General features: G+C 47.9%; 1 protein-coding gene and 1 long non-coding RNA gene across 3 annotated transcripts; one reads left to right on the top strand and one right to left on the bottom strand.

Annotated features, from left to right (window-relative positions):
• Positions 1–2,770: 2,770 nt before the first annotated feature.
• LOC138916262 (uncharacterized) lies at positions 2,771–4,893 on the bottom strand. Its single transcript, XR_011423248.1, has 2 exons — positions 4,347–4,893; positions 2,771–2,999 (listed from the first exon to the last, which is right to left on the bottom strand). It is a non-coding gene; the product is annotated as an uncharacterized lncRNA (long non-coding RNA).
• Positions 4,894–4,943: 50 nt separating this feature from the next.
• On the top strand, positions 4,944–11,137 carry LOC138916261 (serine/arginine repetitive matrix protein 1-like). 2 transcript variants are annotated; one of them, XM_070227472.1, is made up of 3 exons: positions 4,944–6,685; positions 7,368–7,416; positions 10,839–10,980. In XM_070227472.1, the coding sequence occupies exons 1-2, from the start codon at positions 5,088–5,090 to the stop codon at positions 7,375–7,377; spliced, it is 1,608 nt and encodes a 535-aa protein (XP_070083573.1). In that variant the 5' UTR covers positions 4,944–5,087; the 3' UTR covers positions 7,378–7,416; positions 10,839–10,980. The 2 variants fall into 2 exon arrangements, with proteins under 2 accessions (XP_070083573.1, XP_070083572.1); XM_070227471.1 differs by having other exon boundaries at positions 4,961–6,705; positions 10,839–11,137.
• The last annotated feature ends 6,185 nt before the right edge of the window (positions 11,138–17,322 follow it).

The following is a 17,322-nucleotide window of genomic DNA, read 5'->3' as shown; positions in this document are numbered from 1 at the left end:
ATACAAAAATTAACTCAAAACGGATTAAGGACCTAAATGTAAGACTAAAATCAATAAAACTCTTAGAAGAAAACATAGGACAAAAGCTTTGCGGCATTGGATTTAGCAATGATTTCTTGGATATGACACCAAAGGCACAGGCAACAAAATAAAAAATAGACATATTGGACTTCATGAAATTTAAAATTTCACTATCCACAGAGTAAAAAGTCAACCCATAGAATGGTAGAAATAATTTTCAAATCATATCTGATAAGGGATTAATATTCAGAGTGTATAGAGAATAACTAAAATTCAACAACGGAAAACAATGCAATTCAAAATTGGGCAAAGGACTTGAATAGGCATTTCTCCAAAGAAGATATACAAATGGTCAACAAGCACATGAAAAGATACTCAACATCACTAAACATTAGGGAAATGCAAATGAAAACTATAATGAGTTACCACCTCATTAGGATGGCTACTATCAAAAAACAGAAAATTGTAGGGGGCTGGCCCCGTGGCCGAGTGGTTAAGTTCGCGCGCTCCGCTGCAGACGGCCCAGTGTTTCGTTGGTTCGAATCCTGGGCGCGGACATGGCACTGTTCATCGGGCCACGCTGAGGCAGCATCCCACCTGCCACAACTAGAAGGACCCACAACGAGGAATATACAACTATGCACCGGGGGGCTTTGGGGAGAAAAAGGAAAAATAAAATCTTTAAAAAAAAAAAAAACAAAAACAGAAAATTGTTGGCAAGGATGCGGAGAAATTGGAACCCTGTGCACTGTTGGTGGGAATGTAAAATGGTAGAGTCATTGTGGAAAGCAGTATGGCAGTTCCTCCAAAAATTAAAAATAGAATTACCATATGATCCAGCAATTCCACTTTTGAATATGTATCCCAAAGAGCTGAAAGTAGAGTCTCCAAGAAACATTTGTACACCCATGTTAATAGCAGCATTATAGCTAAAACGTGGAAGCAACCCAAGTGTCCATCAATGGATGAATGGGTAAGCAAAATGTGCTAAGTACATATAACTGAATTTTATTCAGCCTTAAAAAGGAAAGAAATTCTGCAACATGCTACAAATGGATGAACCTTAAGGACAGTGTGCTAAGTAAAATAAGCCCATCATTAAAAGAAAATACTGTATGGTCCACTTATATGAGGTACTTAGGGTAGTCAAAATCATAAAGACAGAAAATATAATGGTGATTGTCAGGGGCTGGGGGAAGGGAGAGAATGGGGAGTTATTATTTAAAGTGTACAGAGTTTTCATTTGGGATGATGAAAAAGTTCTGGAAATGAATAGTGGTGACGGTTACACAATATCGTTAATGTACTTAATGCCAATGCACAGTCTATTTAAAAATGGTTAAAATAGTACATTTACAAGATGAAGAGAGTTATGGGGATGGATGGTGGTGATGGTTGCACAACAAAGTGAATGTATTTAATACCAGTGAACAGTACACTTGAAATGATTAAGACAGGAGGCCAGCCTGTGGCCGAGTGGCTAAGTTCCCGTGCCCTGCTTCGGCAGGCCGAGGCTTCACCAGTCCAGATCCTGGGCATGGACGTGGCACCACTCATCAGGCCACGCTGAGGTGGCGTCCCACAGAGCACAACCAGAAGCACTCACAACTAAAATATACAAATATGTACGGGGGTGCTTTGGGTAGAAGAAGAAGAAAAAAAAAGAAGATTGGCAAAAGATGTTAGTTCAGGTGCCAATCTAAAAAAATGGTTAAGATGGTAAATGTTATACTATGTATATTTTACCACAACAAAAAAAAATTTTAATTATGTCACAACCATAAGTAGACTAATTAGGAATTATGTCATAGAGATTTATTGGTGCAAAAAGATGCCCGTAACATATTGTGGAATAATACTAGTAGTAGTGTGCTAGTAGGTATAACAGGACTCGACTTATGTAAATTTATGAATAAACGTCTTCATGTGGTAAATGCATAGGGAGATGTCTGGAAAGATGCTTATTGAAATAGTAAAGTCATGGGCCCGCCCGATGGCATAGTGGTTGAGTTTGTGTGCTCCACTTCAGCGGCCCTGGCTTCATGGGTTCAGATCCCCGGTGCAGACCTACACACAGCTTGTCAAGCCATGCTGTGGTGGCATCACCCATACAAAGTAGAGGAAGACTGGCATAGATGTTAGCTCAGGGACAATCTTCCTCACACACAAAAAAAAGTAAAGTCCTTTCAGGTGATTTCAGCTTTTTATGATTCTCTGTGAAGCTGTGTTCATTTTGAAGAATAGAAAGGGTTTGGGAATACTTAAAAGTCAAAACAATGGGAGGCAGAACTAGAATGTCATTATAGTTAAATAAACAATCACTTTTATTATAACTCATTTGAAGAAAAATTAACAGAAAGGAATGGTCAGTGTAAGGCATAGGAAAATGAAGCTTTAAGAGCTGGACACTGGGAATGCCCAACTAAAGCATTGTGGGTAGGTGCATGGGCGGTACAGTAGGTATGCCTAGTGCTCTGTGGTGGGTGTTGCCCTTTTATGGGTCATCATACTAACTTCTTGATCCAATTCCATGTTCACCAAGCAACTTCTGTTCCTATTGAAGTTGGTCTATAGGGAGAGAATGACCTGGCTTTCCAATCAGCTCAAGAGTTGTGTATCTCAAAGCATATTAGTAAGTTGCTATTCTGGTTTATATATTGGGCTCTGTGCTTGGTTAATGAGAGTTGACGCTAGAGAAATGGATCTTACATAATCTATTGCTGCATAAGAAATCCCCTCTAAAACTTAGTGACTTGAAACAACAATAACAATTTATTATCTCTAACAGTGTCTGTGTGTCAGGAATTTGGAAGTGGCTCAGCTGGGCAGTTGTGGCTCAGAGTCTCTCTTCAGGTTGCAGTTTGATGCATTTTCAAGTTGGCTAACTCACATGACTGGCAAATTGGTCTTGGCTGTTGACTGGGGCCTCAGTTCCTTTCCACGTGGGTCTCCCATCGAGTATCCTCACCACATGGCAGCTGGTTTCCCCCAGAGTGAGCAATCCAGGAGACCAAGGCAAAAGTGGCAATGCTATTAGGATCTAGTCTTAGAAGTCACATACCATCATTTCTCCTATATTCCATTGGTCACACAGGGCAAGCCCTGATTTGGAATGAGAGGGGACTATAGAAAGGTATGAATACTAGAAGGTGAGGATCATAGGGAGCCATCTTGGAGACTGGCTACCACAGAGCCCATCAACTAGATATCTATCCTTGGCACACCTGCTCCTCACTACATGCCTTTCATTCAAAACAAAACAGTATACTGTGGCTTTTACATCTGTCATCACATTTTATCTTCATCACAACCCCACCAGTAGGGAGACCAAGAGAAGTGGGGGTCACCTTCAAAGAACCCATCTGTATCTCAGGTACAGATTGACTTGAGTTAGACTATTCATGACGAGGAAAATGTCAAGATTCTGTGCTGTGTTTTGCAACATTTCTGCTAAAGTCACCCTTTATGTTTACTTGTACTGAAATTGAACACTGAAAGGAAAATACATATTTCTCCCAACATTAAGAGACTATAAACAATTATTTAAACAACTAAGCTGATTTTAATAAGATCAGAAAGTGATAGCAGACTTAATGTTACATGTTAATGGGGAAATTCAAACTCACTCTCTCTTAATAAACTTACAAAGAGATATATAATCTTCCCAGACAAACAAATAAGCATTATAGTCTCATGTTAAAGGTTGTATATCAATAAACCAGCATATTAAAAGTAGAATCTCATTGGAAAGCTTTGTTCACGTCAGCCAGTCTCAATTTTATGATGACAGGATAGCAAATAAGTATAAATCAATAAGAACTATCTTCACTTCAACCTGGCTTATGCTTAGTGCTTCAAGACAGCAAACTTGTAAATATTCTCCTACTTATACCCATTTGTATATAACAAGACATAATGGCTAACCGAGTGTCTTATATTCTAAAGACTGTGTCAGTAGCTCAAACTTTCTCAATCTATTGAGATTCCTGTTACCTGAAAACGTGTGGTTTTGGTTTCAACTTTATGTCTCTTATCAAGTCTGAATTTAAAGATCCAGAAACAATGAATCTGACCATCCTATAACATCATGACCCTTCAGATCAATAGTGAATTTTGGATATGATAGGGTCTATATCTGAAAGAGAGAGAGAGGGATGCATGTGAAAGGAAGAGAAAGATGACAGTGTCTTTCTTATCCAAATTGGTCATCCAAGTTGGAAAGGCATTCTTTTTAAATCAAGAAAGAACCAGAGTCTAGCTGATTAGGATAGCTGAGAGGAGAGGATCATGAGAAAGGACTCTAATATTTATTGTATGACACTCACCTACCAGGCAGTGGTTTCCAGATGAAGAAATCAAGGCTCAGGCAAATCAAGTAACTTATCCAAGGTGCACAGCTAGTCATTTATTATTGAAACCAATGACTAACTCCAAATCTCTTCTACAATCCTACACTCACTCCTGGGCCAAGAATGTGAGAATTTATGATTTAAGCAACTTGGATTTTTACCCCAGGATCAAACAAGCCACCCCTGAAACCTGGAAGAGACTGTAGCTCTATTTTTTTGACTTTTATCCAGCGCAGTTCCAAAGCAAATTTGGACAACTTTGTATCTTGCACCTTATTAAAACTGGGGCTAACACAGCATGATTGATTTGAGTAGCCTTGCCTTAGTAGGATCTTCAGGCTGATTCCTTCTCTGAATGGTCTCTGAGAATTCCTAGAATCTGGGATGAGTATGGGAGAGTCTGGAGCCTTCCCTATACACCAGGAAGTCCCGGTTTTGCTAAGAACTTGGCCAAAGCCCTAGTGATATCAACTCCAAATCCACAGTTTCCTTGCAATTACTGCTTGAGATTCTCTGAAGAATTGTGGCTATATGCCTGGATGTTTAATAGGAAGCTCCTTCCTTTATGACATCACCAGCCAGGTAGCTAAGGGGACTGTTTGAGGCACTCTTAGAACAGCAGCCACTTTTGTGGGAGTGCAAGAACAGCAGCTTTTAAAACTGAGGGTAGATATTCAGGCTTCATTAGGACCCTGAATGCAAGCCAGCCGGTAAAATATGGGATCTTCCCAAAGAGGCACAATCTTTCAGATGATCAAGACGAATAAAACTGGGTCCAAGGTAGCAGTTTCGTCACCGAAAGGGGCTGAGGTTACTAACACAGCCCCTCAACGGGGACATGGGTACATTCTTGCCACGAGCCAGCGAAGTGCTGCAGTCACCCTCAGCCCTTCGCCCCATCAAAAATCAGAAGCTGGGCATTCTACCACTCCCCATTCAGCATCAGACTATCCTCGATCTACCTCCCTCCAATCAGGGCACCGCCTCTCTGGAGCACCTATCCCTCGAGGAGCCGAGACTCGATCAAAATCAGAAGCATACCGCCATGCCTCTCTTCAGCGAAAGATCCAGCAAACTCAGACATCAGCTTCCCATGCCGTCCAAATGCAGTGGAATGGTAGTCCATCCCGGGAAGAATCAACACGAAGAGGTGGTGAGAGTAAGTCAGGGCGTGACATCAGTAATCGGTACTCATTAATCCCAGATGCCAAATCTTCTCGCCGGTTGAGTTTTGTAGACCAGAAAGATAACTTACAAAACATACAAGAAGAAGACCCGCCCTCCAAGGTGCAGTACCCACAAGGGGTCAGAGTTCCCCGTAGGACTTTGGTTAACCCAAAGGATGAAGCAGTCCAAACTGAGCCCAGCAGAAAGAGTTTGACTGCTGCTGAGATCAGATCTCCAACGAGACTCTCTAGCCCAGAACGCAGCGGCAGCCGCGCCTATGCAGATTCTCGAACAGCCCAGAGAAGGATCACTGGCCAAGAGTCTGAGGTGGGTCGTCACAGCTCAATTTATACAGAACCCAAGGCCTTGCGTAGGAGTGTGAACTTGGACTCATCCCTCAGACTCTCCATCCTTAAAGATTTGGAAGGTGGGCAACGAGTTTCTTTGCATCCAGAACCTGAGTCTATCCGCAAGTCTTCTGTCTACACTGAAACCAAGCCCTCCTCAAAGGTCTTAATCTCATCAGAAGTGGAGTCCAATGTGAGGTCCTCAATCCGAGCAGATGGCGAGGTCGGCCGCAGGGTCACCATCTCCCCAGGGGTACAGTCAGCACAGTCAGCTCACCGTCTGACATCTCAATCAGTGTCTGAGAGCCCCCACAAAGCCACCACGTTTGTCCCTCCGGAACCCATCTATAAGCAGCACACCCAAAGACCTTCAGAAAGTGTCTCCATGTCCCCAGGACCTGCACTCAGGTATCCAGAACCCTCCCGAAAGCCCTCTCTCCATGCAGAACTGGAACTGATCCCTCGGCCCTTACCCCCTCGGTCCTTACCTAGGTACGGGCCTGACTCCTCATGGTGGGCCTTACTCAATCCTGAAGGTGAAATGCCCCAAAGCCGGCCAACAACACCTGATTTTGAGCCTAAGTTCCCTCCTCCCCTAGACCCTTTATTGTCCTTTTTTGAAATGGACTCAAGCCCTTTCTGTGAGGATCCGACGTTCCAGGGAGAGAAAGCAAGTCCATCACCACCACCAGCACCAGCAACACAACCATCACTACCATCACCAAAGGAGTCTCCAAGCCGGGCACCATTGAGGGAAGTGCCACAGGCCCCCAAGTACACCACCAAACAACCCAATCAAAGGTTTAGTGCTTTCTTCTTGGGTATGTGAAGGAGCAGACTGCCCAGGTGCAGCCCCGTTTAGTGAGGTAGGACGTTGGGGTGGGCAGGAAAGACTCCTCTTCATTCTGGGCTTCAGAGCTGCCCCCTGCCAGTGCCAAAGCTGGTCTCATTCTTGAGCCCATTGCTCCATTCCTTCCCTGCCAGCTTCTCTGAGTCCAAGCTAATGACATTGATGATGATGCTTGGGCCCAGTGTCAGGTATTGACTCTTCCAGGCAACACTGCTTAACCTCTCAATGGAGGGTAGTAGAGAGCGGTTTGCAGGGTCAGAAGCTGCTTCCAGATAGTGGAGATGGAGAACTGAGCTGGCGTGAGGGCTGGTAAGGGCTGGTAAAGAGAATAAGATCCTCAGGTAAATATTCTGGCAACAAAGTGGAGAAGGTGGGGCATAGATGAGCTGGGACTTAGACTTTCAAGAGGGGAAAGGCATTAACAGTGACACAAAGAGGGTGGGGAAAAAAGGAGAGGGAGAGTGGGAAGGTGACATTTAGTCCTAGGCTGGAGGAGCTTTTTGGAGAGGATCAAGGGCTGAGGGCAGCTTTGGGTGGAGACATATGGAGCTAGAAAGGGAGATATTAAGTAGTGGGGGGATGGGGTGTACATCCCACAGAGAGAAAAAAAGCAAAAATCTCTGTTACTTTCAGATGTCTCTGAGGAAATGTACAATCGTGTCATCTGGTGGCTCAAAGGTCGGTGCTTTTCCCTCCTGTGGGTCCAGTGTGGGCTTTGGGAGGCAGGGGACAGGTGGGAGGGTGGCCTCTGTGTATCTACAGAGCGAGGTCTGTTAGGATGGTACACACTGGGCTTTGACTTGAAGGAGCAGTGGAACTTCTCATCTTGCCTATAAGTCCACCATTAGAGTCATTCCTCTGGGACTTGAAACCTTTTTCATTTTCAAGAGTCTCCTTTTAATGGGAAGTAGCCACTTCTGGAATGGAGAACAATTTAAGACCATGGCTTTTCAGCTTAGCTGCTCTCACCTATCGCGTAAGATAAAAGATAAAAAGATTTAAAAAAATCCACCAATACACAGTATCTGCTTCACAGTCTTACTTCAGGGCTGACCTCACACTAATTTGGGTTAAGGGGTCTCCTCATGTGTCTCTCTGGTTCCTCAGAACCCTCCTCAAGCCTCCCATCCCAGGACCTAGGAGGTACTTGTTGGCTGCTGCCCAGGCAGGATCTCCAGGGATGTCTGGGCCTCCACCTTGAGGCCACCAGTGGGTCCTGCAGCCAACGCTAGAATCCTTAAGAGAAGTGTCCCCAGGGCCTGGTGATTGCTTGACACCCTCCCCAACACTCCCTTTGTATTCTTGACCTCTCTGGTGGGAGGGAAGGTGGGTACCAGCCCTCATACAGTGAATCTTAGTGGCAAGGAGTTCCTGCTTTGAACATTGTAGCCCAAAATATGCTCCAGCCCTTTGAACATGAGGGAGGCCAGGGCTCTGGATGAAGAAGTTCCTAGGGAGGAGAGCCCTGGGAATGCAATCCAGTCCCAACCAGTATGAGCCCTCCGAGTGATGGACAGCAAAGAGCAGAGAAGGGCAGTCTTGCCCCTCAGTGGGAGCAAAGTTCTATAAAGTAGAAGTTCAGTAGAATATGGACTCTGGACTTTGATTATCGGGTTTGAGCCCTGTGTCCACTATTTTCTGACTGTGATCTTGGGGAGGTTATTTTACCTCTCCAATCACTAGTTTCCCCATCTGTTAATGGGAGAAACAGCTTCCTCTCAGGGTTCTTGTGAGGACTGACCAAGCTATTACGTGTAAAGCACTTAGCATGGTGCCTGGAACAGTGAGCACCCAGTAAATGCTAGCTGTTGTTCTTTGAGCCACTTGTACTTGGAAGGAATTTGGGCCAGGTTATGCCCAAGTCCACTGGACATCTTTAGTAAAACTCTCTTTTTCCCCTCCCGTTGGCACTCCCTGAATCCATTTGCTGCCCCCTGGGAATGCATGGCTTCTGCTTCTCCGTTATGACAGATGAGGAGGTAAGAACACCCCTGGGAAGTTACTTTCAGTTTTCCTGTGCTCCCTCTTATCCAAGTCCCTCTCTTACCCTCTGGTGGAAGCACCTATGGAGGGAGACAGACAGAGCTGCTCCCTATTGTTGGGCAGGTGGTTCACTGAACAAAGGCACCTGGCAGAGAGGTTAAGCGGGACCCGAAATCTAGCCTGTGTTCTGTTTGCCAAGCCATGCACCTGTAGGGCTGCATCTCCCCAGAGGGGCATTTACACAAAGGTGATATATCAGCTAGTTGCAGCCCTGGAGAAAAAGAGTAGAGACCTTTTGGCAGACAATGAATCCTGCCGAGTGCTCTATGAGAGGGCCGTTTGGGAAGCCATAGATCCGATCAGTCCGCACTTGGCTCTCCCCTCTCCAGCCTAGGGCACTCCAGAAAGGGGACGTTTTTTCTGGGTTACACACTATTTGAGTCCTCAACTTGGAAAGGCACAAGGTGAACTCTGCTCTCGGCAGCCCTGTGTCCTGAATTTGGCAAAGAGTGTCCTGATTTCACAGTGCATTGTTCCCATAAGTACTTTAGTTCTTCTTGGCCCATGTTTGATAAGATAGTCTGAGAAATTCCTGCCTGCATTTTTTCTCTTGCCGTATCTCTCCCTTACCCAAAGCCTAGCATGGCCTCTAATAGGTCCCCTCCATGGGCTACCCCAGGATGGACAGTTGACTACAAATGGAAACAAATGGGAGGTGGCACGACAGACTGAGCTCAGATAATGGAACAGCTGAAGGGGAGGTGCCAGAAATGTAGCTGCCATCCCTCTGCCATGGCTTCTTATCCAGCCCTGTTCCCCCAGCTCAGCTGTGGGTGGGAGAAGCTACTTTTAGAGATTATCCCCATGCAAGACAGTAAATCCTTCTCTCCCTATTCTTTTCTTTCTTCCTTCCTTCCTCCCTCTCTCCCTTCCTTCCATAAACAATTTTTACTCAGATGCCTAGCACTCTGCTAGGCACTTTTGGGGAAAGCACTGAAGCCTCACAGTGCATGCATTCTTTGGCCTTACAAACTTACCATCTGGGAAGGGAGATAAGACATGGACAGGAAACATTTATGCAACAATGTCAAATAGCCTGTGCTCAAATGTCCAAATAAATGCACCAAACTGCAGAAGTGCTCTTGGAGGGTCTGAGGAGAGAGGGAGTTAACACGGAGTAGGGGGGATGGTCAGGTTACCCCTTCCTTCCCAAAGTCAGGGGGTATCTCACCAGCTAGCCTTTTGCTCACCCCTTGATGCAAATCTATACCCTTGGGAGGGGGTCAGTATTTTCCCTTGTTCAGGATGTGATTTTTTTTTTGAAGATTTTATTCTTTTTCCTTTTTCTCCCCCAAAGTTCCCTAGTACATAGTTGTGTATTTTTAGTTGTGGGTCCTTCTAGTTGTGGCAAGTGGGACGCCGCCTCAGCATGGCCCGATGAGTGGTGCCATATCCACGCCCAGGATTCCAACTGGTGAAACCCTGGGCCAACAAAGCAGAGCGCACGAACCCAACAACTCGGCCACAGGGCCGGCCCCAGTATGTGATGTTTTTGCCTGGGCAAGTTCCTCCCTGTTTGCCCCTACCCTCACTCCCTTTCTTTGTGCATCTTGTTTTAGTTTAGGAAGTCAAAACCCTTGGCAGTAGGATGGCTCCTTCCCAAAATAGCTCTTATCCTGTCTCAATAATTGCAGCTCTCCAGGGCTGTTCAGCAGTAGAGCTGCTCCCCAGAAGCTGGGAAGAAAAGACTCCCAGGCAGCTGGGCCTGCTGGTCTTCTCTGACTCTCTGGAAGTGTGGTGGCATGCAGGCAGGCCAAATATTCTCCTCGCAAAGCGTGAGAGCACTAGGCCTTCCCCAGCCTGTCCCCCAGACTGCACTGCTCACAGGCAGTTCCAGGATGGAGACTCTGTGGTGCTGGTGTCCAAGGCTTCTCGTTCCTTTGATCTGGGAGTGGTTACTATAGAGTCTGTCCCAGATTCCATTCCTGGCAGGAACTCTCTGGTGGCCCAGCCACAGCGCCTGGCTCGTGGATGGCAGCATGTTTGTTGTTGAGCTTCACAAGCCCTTCTGGGTCCACAGCTGGGGACAGAGCCTGATTCAGCCCCTCTCTCTCTCTCAAGTGTCAGCCTCCTCCCAAGTGGCTCGTCAAGGCCCTTTTGTCTAAGGAGCAGCGTGGACAGATGCTTCTCGTCCTTGGATTGGTACTTTAGGGGCTGGAGTCTCCCCAGAGGAGATTACGCTGGACTGAGGGAAGCATTCCTGGTGGGTTTTTTGGGTATTAGAACTAGCAGAAGTGCAACGGGAAGGTCCTAAGGGTGCCCGATGGGGTCACTGGGGGTTGTCTTCTCACACAACCCTAGGGAATTCCCTGGAATAAAGCAGCTCTTGATGGACAGGGCTGCCCTGGCCCCAAGATCCTGTGTCCTCAAGGGACCTAACCTACTTGTCCTTGGATGTGACTTCTCAGGCCATCAGGGGACAAGATGGTTTACTCCCTGCTATATCTATCAATTATGCAAAAAACCAACTCTGGAAAACAGGCCAGGAACCAGAGGAGGCCGTCTCAATGATACCTAAGGCAGACTTCAGTGTCTTTAGGGTAACGTGTCATTTGGCCCCTGGTGGAGGGTATGACCAGCCTCCTTTTGGCTCCTGAGCTACAGGGAAGTTTGGCTCAGGTAGACTTCCTTGACAGAGAAAAATCCAGAGCCTAGGAGAAACACAGGGAGGCTCTGCCTTCACGGAGAGGCTAACAGAATCCCAGGATATGGGCTTTCTGAAAGAACCCTAGAGCCGTCTTTCCCACTCCCCTCATTCTCTCCTGCTTTGTACAGAGGCTCATAGTTGAGAGGAAAGGGAATTGTTGAAGAATGGAGCAGAGCTGCTGACAATGGGGCAGGGGACCTCGGGAGGCTCTTCATAGTAGCTTCACCCTCACTACTCAGTTTCTTTGCTGTCAGATGGTACCTTGTTCATTTCCAGCTGCAATGGGCAGCCAAGTCCAGAGCAGGATGGAAGGCTGGTGACCCCTGGCCCAGATTTGCTATTTTGGGGACAGGCTAGATTGACCAACTCATCAGAGTTTGCCAAGAACTTTCCTGGTTCTAGCATTAAAAGTCCTATGTCCTGGGAACCCCCTCAGTCCTGGGCAAATTGGGACAATTGGTCATCCTAGGACAGGCTGTGGTGTGGTATGCCTCAGCAAGAGCCACTGGAAGCGCAGGGCAGGGGGGTGATCTGCTGCCTTCACTGTGAGACCTGGGCAGATTACTCCCTCTGCCTATAAAATAGGGGCAGGAAAGTGCTATGCCTTCCTCTTGGGCTTGATGGCAGAACTGAGGCCAGAATTCCTTAGTTTTTTGTTCTGCCCAGAATGATCCCACATGGGGAAGAATCTGCCACATCCATTTTGGACTTTCTTGTGTATTTCCAGGAGCCACTTGATTCCCCGCCTGGAAACCATCTCTCACATTACATCTTTCTGTCAGAGTAGTTTGGTGGTGTTTGAAATGGCGAGTTGTTCAAGTAAAAGGAGAAACAGCGGGCCTGGGTGGTAGGGAGCTTGGCTTCAGAGGGCAGGGTGCCTACTTCGATGAGGAAGCAAATCTAACACAGAAGCTACCCTAACAGCTGCTCAGCCAGAGGAAAGCTGTCCTGAGTGACAGAAATGACCATGCCCCCTCACCCTCTTTTGCTCAGCTGCCTTTGGCCCAGCTGCCAAGAGGGGAGAAGCAAGAGACAGCTGCACCTTGGGGGCTGAATGAAGGCCTGGAGGAGGGGCACAGAATGTGAGGCAGTTCCTGAGAGAAGCTCAGGCTCTGACACTGTAGGTGGGAGGACTGGGCCAGCCAAGTCCCACCACAAGTAAAGTCGTTGAGCTCCAGGAATCTCCACAGTGGCTGTTTCTGGGAATTCACAGAGGAAGTCTGACACCAAAACCTGTTTTCTAGAGATGGAGTGGTATCTAGCTGGAGAAGCTGACTCCACGGTTGGTGAGCATGGTCATACCAATGTCACTTTAGTCTAAGGTTCTTCTCCTTTCCCTCCACATCCCATACACACGCACAGGCCTAATCCTTTGGCGGGAGGGCATTTGAAGTACTCACAGTTGAGAGCTGCTGATTTGGTGTTGATCATTTAGTCATTGGCTGAAATAATAGCTACCACTCATTTGAGTGATTATACCATGCTGTGTGTGTTACCTTAATGAATCTTCACCACAAGCCTATGAGGTCGACTTTTCCCCCTATTTCACAGATGAAGCAACTGAGGCTCAGAGCTGGCTCCTCAAAGCTGGGAGCACTTTAGGGGCCATCCTGCCCCAGGGATTCATATGTGGTGTATAAACCCTTCTCCTGTAGCCACATCTTCCTGGAAAAAAACTTCTATTTCAACAGCACCTGTATTTATTTATTTTAAAGATCGGCACCTGAACTAACATCTGTTGCCAATCTTCTTCTTTTTTTCTTTTCCTCCTCCTCCTCCTTCTTCTCCCCAAAGCCCCCGAGAACATAGTTGTATATTCTAGTTGTAGGTCCTTCTGGTGGTGCTATGTGGGACGCTGCCTCAGCATGGCCTGATGAGTGGTGCTAGGTCTGCTCCCAGGATCTGAACCAGCGAAACCCTGGGCTGATGAAGCAGAGCATGCGAACTTAACCACTTGGCCATGGGCCAGCCCCTCAATAGAACCTTTAGATAGCAAGAATTGCAAATGGAAGGGTTTTAGAGGGGATAACATTTGTGTCTTTGCATATGAACTGTGAAGCTGGGAGGTGGGTATGAGCTGGTGAACAACCAGAATGAAGGGCAAGTTATGGGTCAACGAAGCCCAGAGCCTCAAGGCTTGTCTGTGCTCCAAAATCAGAGTGGAAAACTAATCAATGAATCCTTTCAGTCAATCCATATTGATCAGATACCTCCTGGGGGCAGAGGCCTGGTCACCCAGGCAGACATCACATCACATGTTCAATGAATTGAAGTGAGTAGAGGTTAAAATAGAAGACATACTCCCTCTCCTTGAGGGGCTTATGGTTAATTTGGGAGAGAAACATATACAGATGGGTCACTTGAAAGGATGTGGACATCAAAGGACAAAACAAAGTCCAGGGAAATGAATCAGCAAAGCTTCTAGCACTGGAGGGTCGGGGGAGACAAATCTTGGCTTGGTATATTGAAGACCTTGGTAACTTACTGCCCAAAGATTGAAGGGCACTTGTTAGAATTAGTGAGTTTTTGGCCACAGGAGGTATTCAAGCAGTGTCTAGGAGGTCGGGGGTGGCTCTAGAAGGGCATTAGACTCTAGTGGGTAGTAGCACCTGGAGGTACGTAAGTCCCTTCCATCCCTGAACTCCTGTGCCCTGTCCTGCTGCAGAGAGGTTGTTGGAGGGATGCTCTGGCTGGCTTCTAGCACCCTATTGGCTCCGGAACTGCCCCTCACTGCAGCCGTTCAGCAGGTGCCAGGAAACACAATGCTCCCTGGCCTTCACCCACGTCTCATGCCTGCCCCAGGATCACGGTACTCAGGGGAACAATACAGGGAGGAGTAAGGCTTAGGGTATTTTGGTTTCTTCTCTCTGCACAGATCTTGCTGAATGGACTGGCTAAGGTTTCCTTGAAAGACACAACCCAATGATAGCCCTTTGGCCCCAGCAGGGCTCTCTGACTATATCATCAGTGACTCATCACCTGGGGGTGGGGGGTGGGAAGGGAGGAGCAATTAGTTCTTGCATCACTTAAGGGAAACTCTGCTACTGAGAGGTAAAAGTGGCCTTTGCTAGTCAGGCAGACCTGAAGTCCTGATTTCCTATGGTAATCACTCTTTATTCTTGGCTTTTAACCTGGGCCCTGGCTTGGCCCAAGTGCAGCATCCTTGTTTATCTCTGTGCCATACATCCTTCACCCATGGGTGGGCAGGAAAGATTCAGTGGAGGGGGCCAGGAGTTTTTCCACACACACATGTTGGCCTGACCCAAGCAGAGGGCGCCCAGGACAGCAGGGTGGAGCTGTGGTTGCTGATCTGAGTTTCCCAGAGAGTCACCCTTTGTGCCAAATTAAACGTCCACTCCCCAGACACTTGGCTCAAATACCCACTCCAGCAGTCCCTGGGAAATTGTTCTCTAGTCAAGGATATCAACGCCTGGTGGAATGTTGAATTTCAAGGGAGAGCCAGAGTTCCAGGAGCCGAGGGGGATTGAGGCAAGGTTGGCCAGGCCACCTGCTGGCCACCGTGGTCAGTGACTCACACAAGGGCTGCTGTATCTTGGCCCTGCTTCTCACCAGGTGTCAGACTTGACCTGAGCCAACACAGAACGTGAGAGCTGGAGTTGGGTGGAGTTCAGTTTTCTCTTTCGGGGGGGAAACCAAGGCCCAGGAAGGGCAAGGGACTTTCAGGCAATGAGATAATCACCAAAGTTGGACTGGGCACTTGTGCCCAGGCCAAGTTCTCTCAGAAACACCTGAACCCTGCAGGCTTAGCACACGGGGTTTGTGCAGGCGGACGAGCTCAAAGTCTGTCTCCAGCTTTCACCCAGCATGCCTCATGTTGGCCTTGTGGTGCAGTGATTACAAGGGGACTGTGACCATCAAGATTTTTGGCTTAGAGATGAGTTCCATGGTCCCAGGCCTCTCTTGGGGCCTCACTTCCCTCAAAGCAAGCTGTCACCAACGTGCCTCAGGACACACAGGACCCTCTGGGGCCTGGGCAGCAGGTGCCAGGGCAGAGCTTGGATTCCACCCACAGCTGAGGTTGAGCTAGCTGAGCTGCCTTCTGAGATGTGTCGGTGTCCACACTTGGACTACAGCCGGGACTAAGGGGAGGAGGGCCATTACAATTGGGGAACACAAGGCTTTGGGATGGGGTCTGTCTTCCTTGATGTAGGCTTCCTCCCTGGGCCCAGTGCCCCCAGCCCACACACAGACTGCCTATGGAAGCACCAAGAGGTATTATGAGTGTGCTCATGAGTGACAGTGACCTGCAGCAAGTTCCCAACAGTGGGGCTTTGTGGAGCCTGCGTTTGACATTTGGGTCTGGGTCTAATGGCAGCAGTTGCTGCTGCTTCTGCAGACTTCCAACAGCCACTGCTTTCTCTCTAAAGAAACTCTTTATGTCTTTGTTTTCCTGAGTACAGCTTCAGATCTCCTATCTACCCCAGGAACCTCTCTATACATTCAGAGTTTCCCTCTCATTGGAGCCAAGCTGCTGGCCCCTATCCTAGTTTAATCTCTTCATTTTTAGGTGTGGAAGTGGAGGCCCAGAGAAGTGACATGAGTTGTCCAAGCTAATCCAGCTAGAAAGGTTTCTCCTCAACTTACTGGATCATGAATGCCCCTCATTTCTTTATTTCTTTTTTCTTTTCTTTTCTTTTTTTTTTTTAGGTAAGGAAGATTGGCCTTGAGCTAACATCTGTGCCAATCTTCCTCTGTTTTACATATGGGATGACACCACAGCATGGCTTGATGAGTAGTGTGTAGGTCTGCACCCGGGACCCAACCGACCAACCCCGGGCCACCAAAGTGGAGTGTGCAAACTTATGCCACCTGGTCGGCCCCCCTCATTTCTTTAAACAATGACACACACCGCTTTCATCTTCCAGGTCACCAGAGCCAAATATCCAATAACATCTCCAATAGCAGCCTCATGTTTTTGGAGTCTGTTCTCACCTGCCCTACCCAGGGCCCTCTCCCTCCCTCTGCTGAGTTCTAACTGATCCCAACTATGACCACCTGGGTCACAGATCAGCCCAAAATAGGTAGGCAGGCCTCTGGTGCTTCTATAAATAGAGAGGACCGTGCCTGTGGGCCTCAGTTTTGTCTGAAGTGTGTTCAGGCCAATCAGCCTGCCTTTAGGGGCGGGATCTTGGAAGTCAGGGAGAGGCATGCTTCTGGACACTTCCACAGCAGCCTGACCAGCTCAGACCTGAGTATTAGCTCAGGAAATCCCCACCAATTCCCTGCCCCCTAAGCATTTACCCCCCCTCCCCCCCCGCCCGCCACTGCTGACCCTTCTGAGCCTCTAATGCTTGTAAAGCTCCTGGGGCATTTGTCCCCACAGCATCTCACCCGCTTGCCCAGCATGGCCTGGGTCACGCCTGCGCTGGCCTCTCCTGAGGCCTCCCCACTTTCCTCAGTCCCAGGCAAGGCTCCACTGGGGTGGGGGTGGGGGGTGGGAAAGGCGACTCAGCCTCTCCCTTCCACCATTCCAGCACATGAACCCTGGATAATGTATGCAGCAAATCCTCTCTAATCCTTAATCTAGGGTCCTGCACGAAGGGAACCTCCTGTCTCTTCTTCACAGCTTGGGTGGAGGTGGAGAACGTCTGACGTTCCACCTTGCGAGGTGTGGAGGGGGTATGGACAATCAGTAACGTGGACTTAAGACAGCTTCACTTCTCACAAGCCTTGCAGAATCTTGGGGGTAACTAATGGTTTCTCTCCAACTCCTGGGACAAACCCTGCCTCTCCTTCCAAAGGCATCTCCTCCTGGGGATGCCAGGTGGGCCCTTCCTTTTTCTTTGTGGACTAGCTCAAGCCCCCACGGTGATGCGCTGCCTGACGAGGCCACTCTTTAGCGGCTGAGTAAGGAAGAGCCAGGTGATCAGTGCAGCC

The sequence above is a fragment of the Equus caballus genome, chromosome 11 (genome assembly GCF_041296265.1).
Source record: "Equus caballus isolate H_3958 breed thoroughbred chromosome 11, TB-T2T, whole genome shotgun sequence".
Taxonomy (NCBI): Eukaryota; Metazoa; Chordata; class Mammalia; order Perissodactyla; family Equidae; genus Equus; species Equus caballus.
This window is presented reverse-complemented; position numbering and strand designations above follow the sequence as displayed.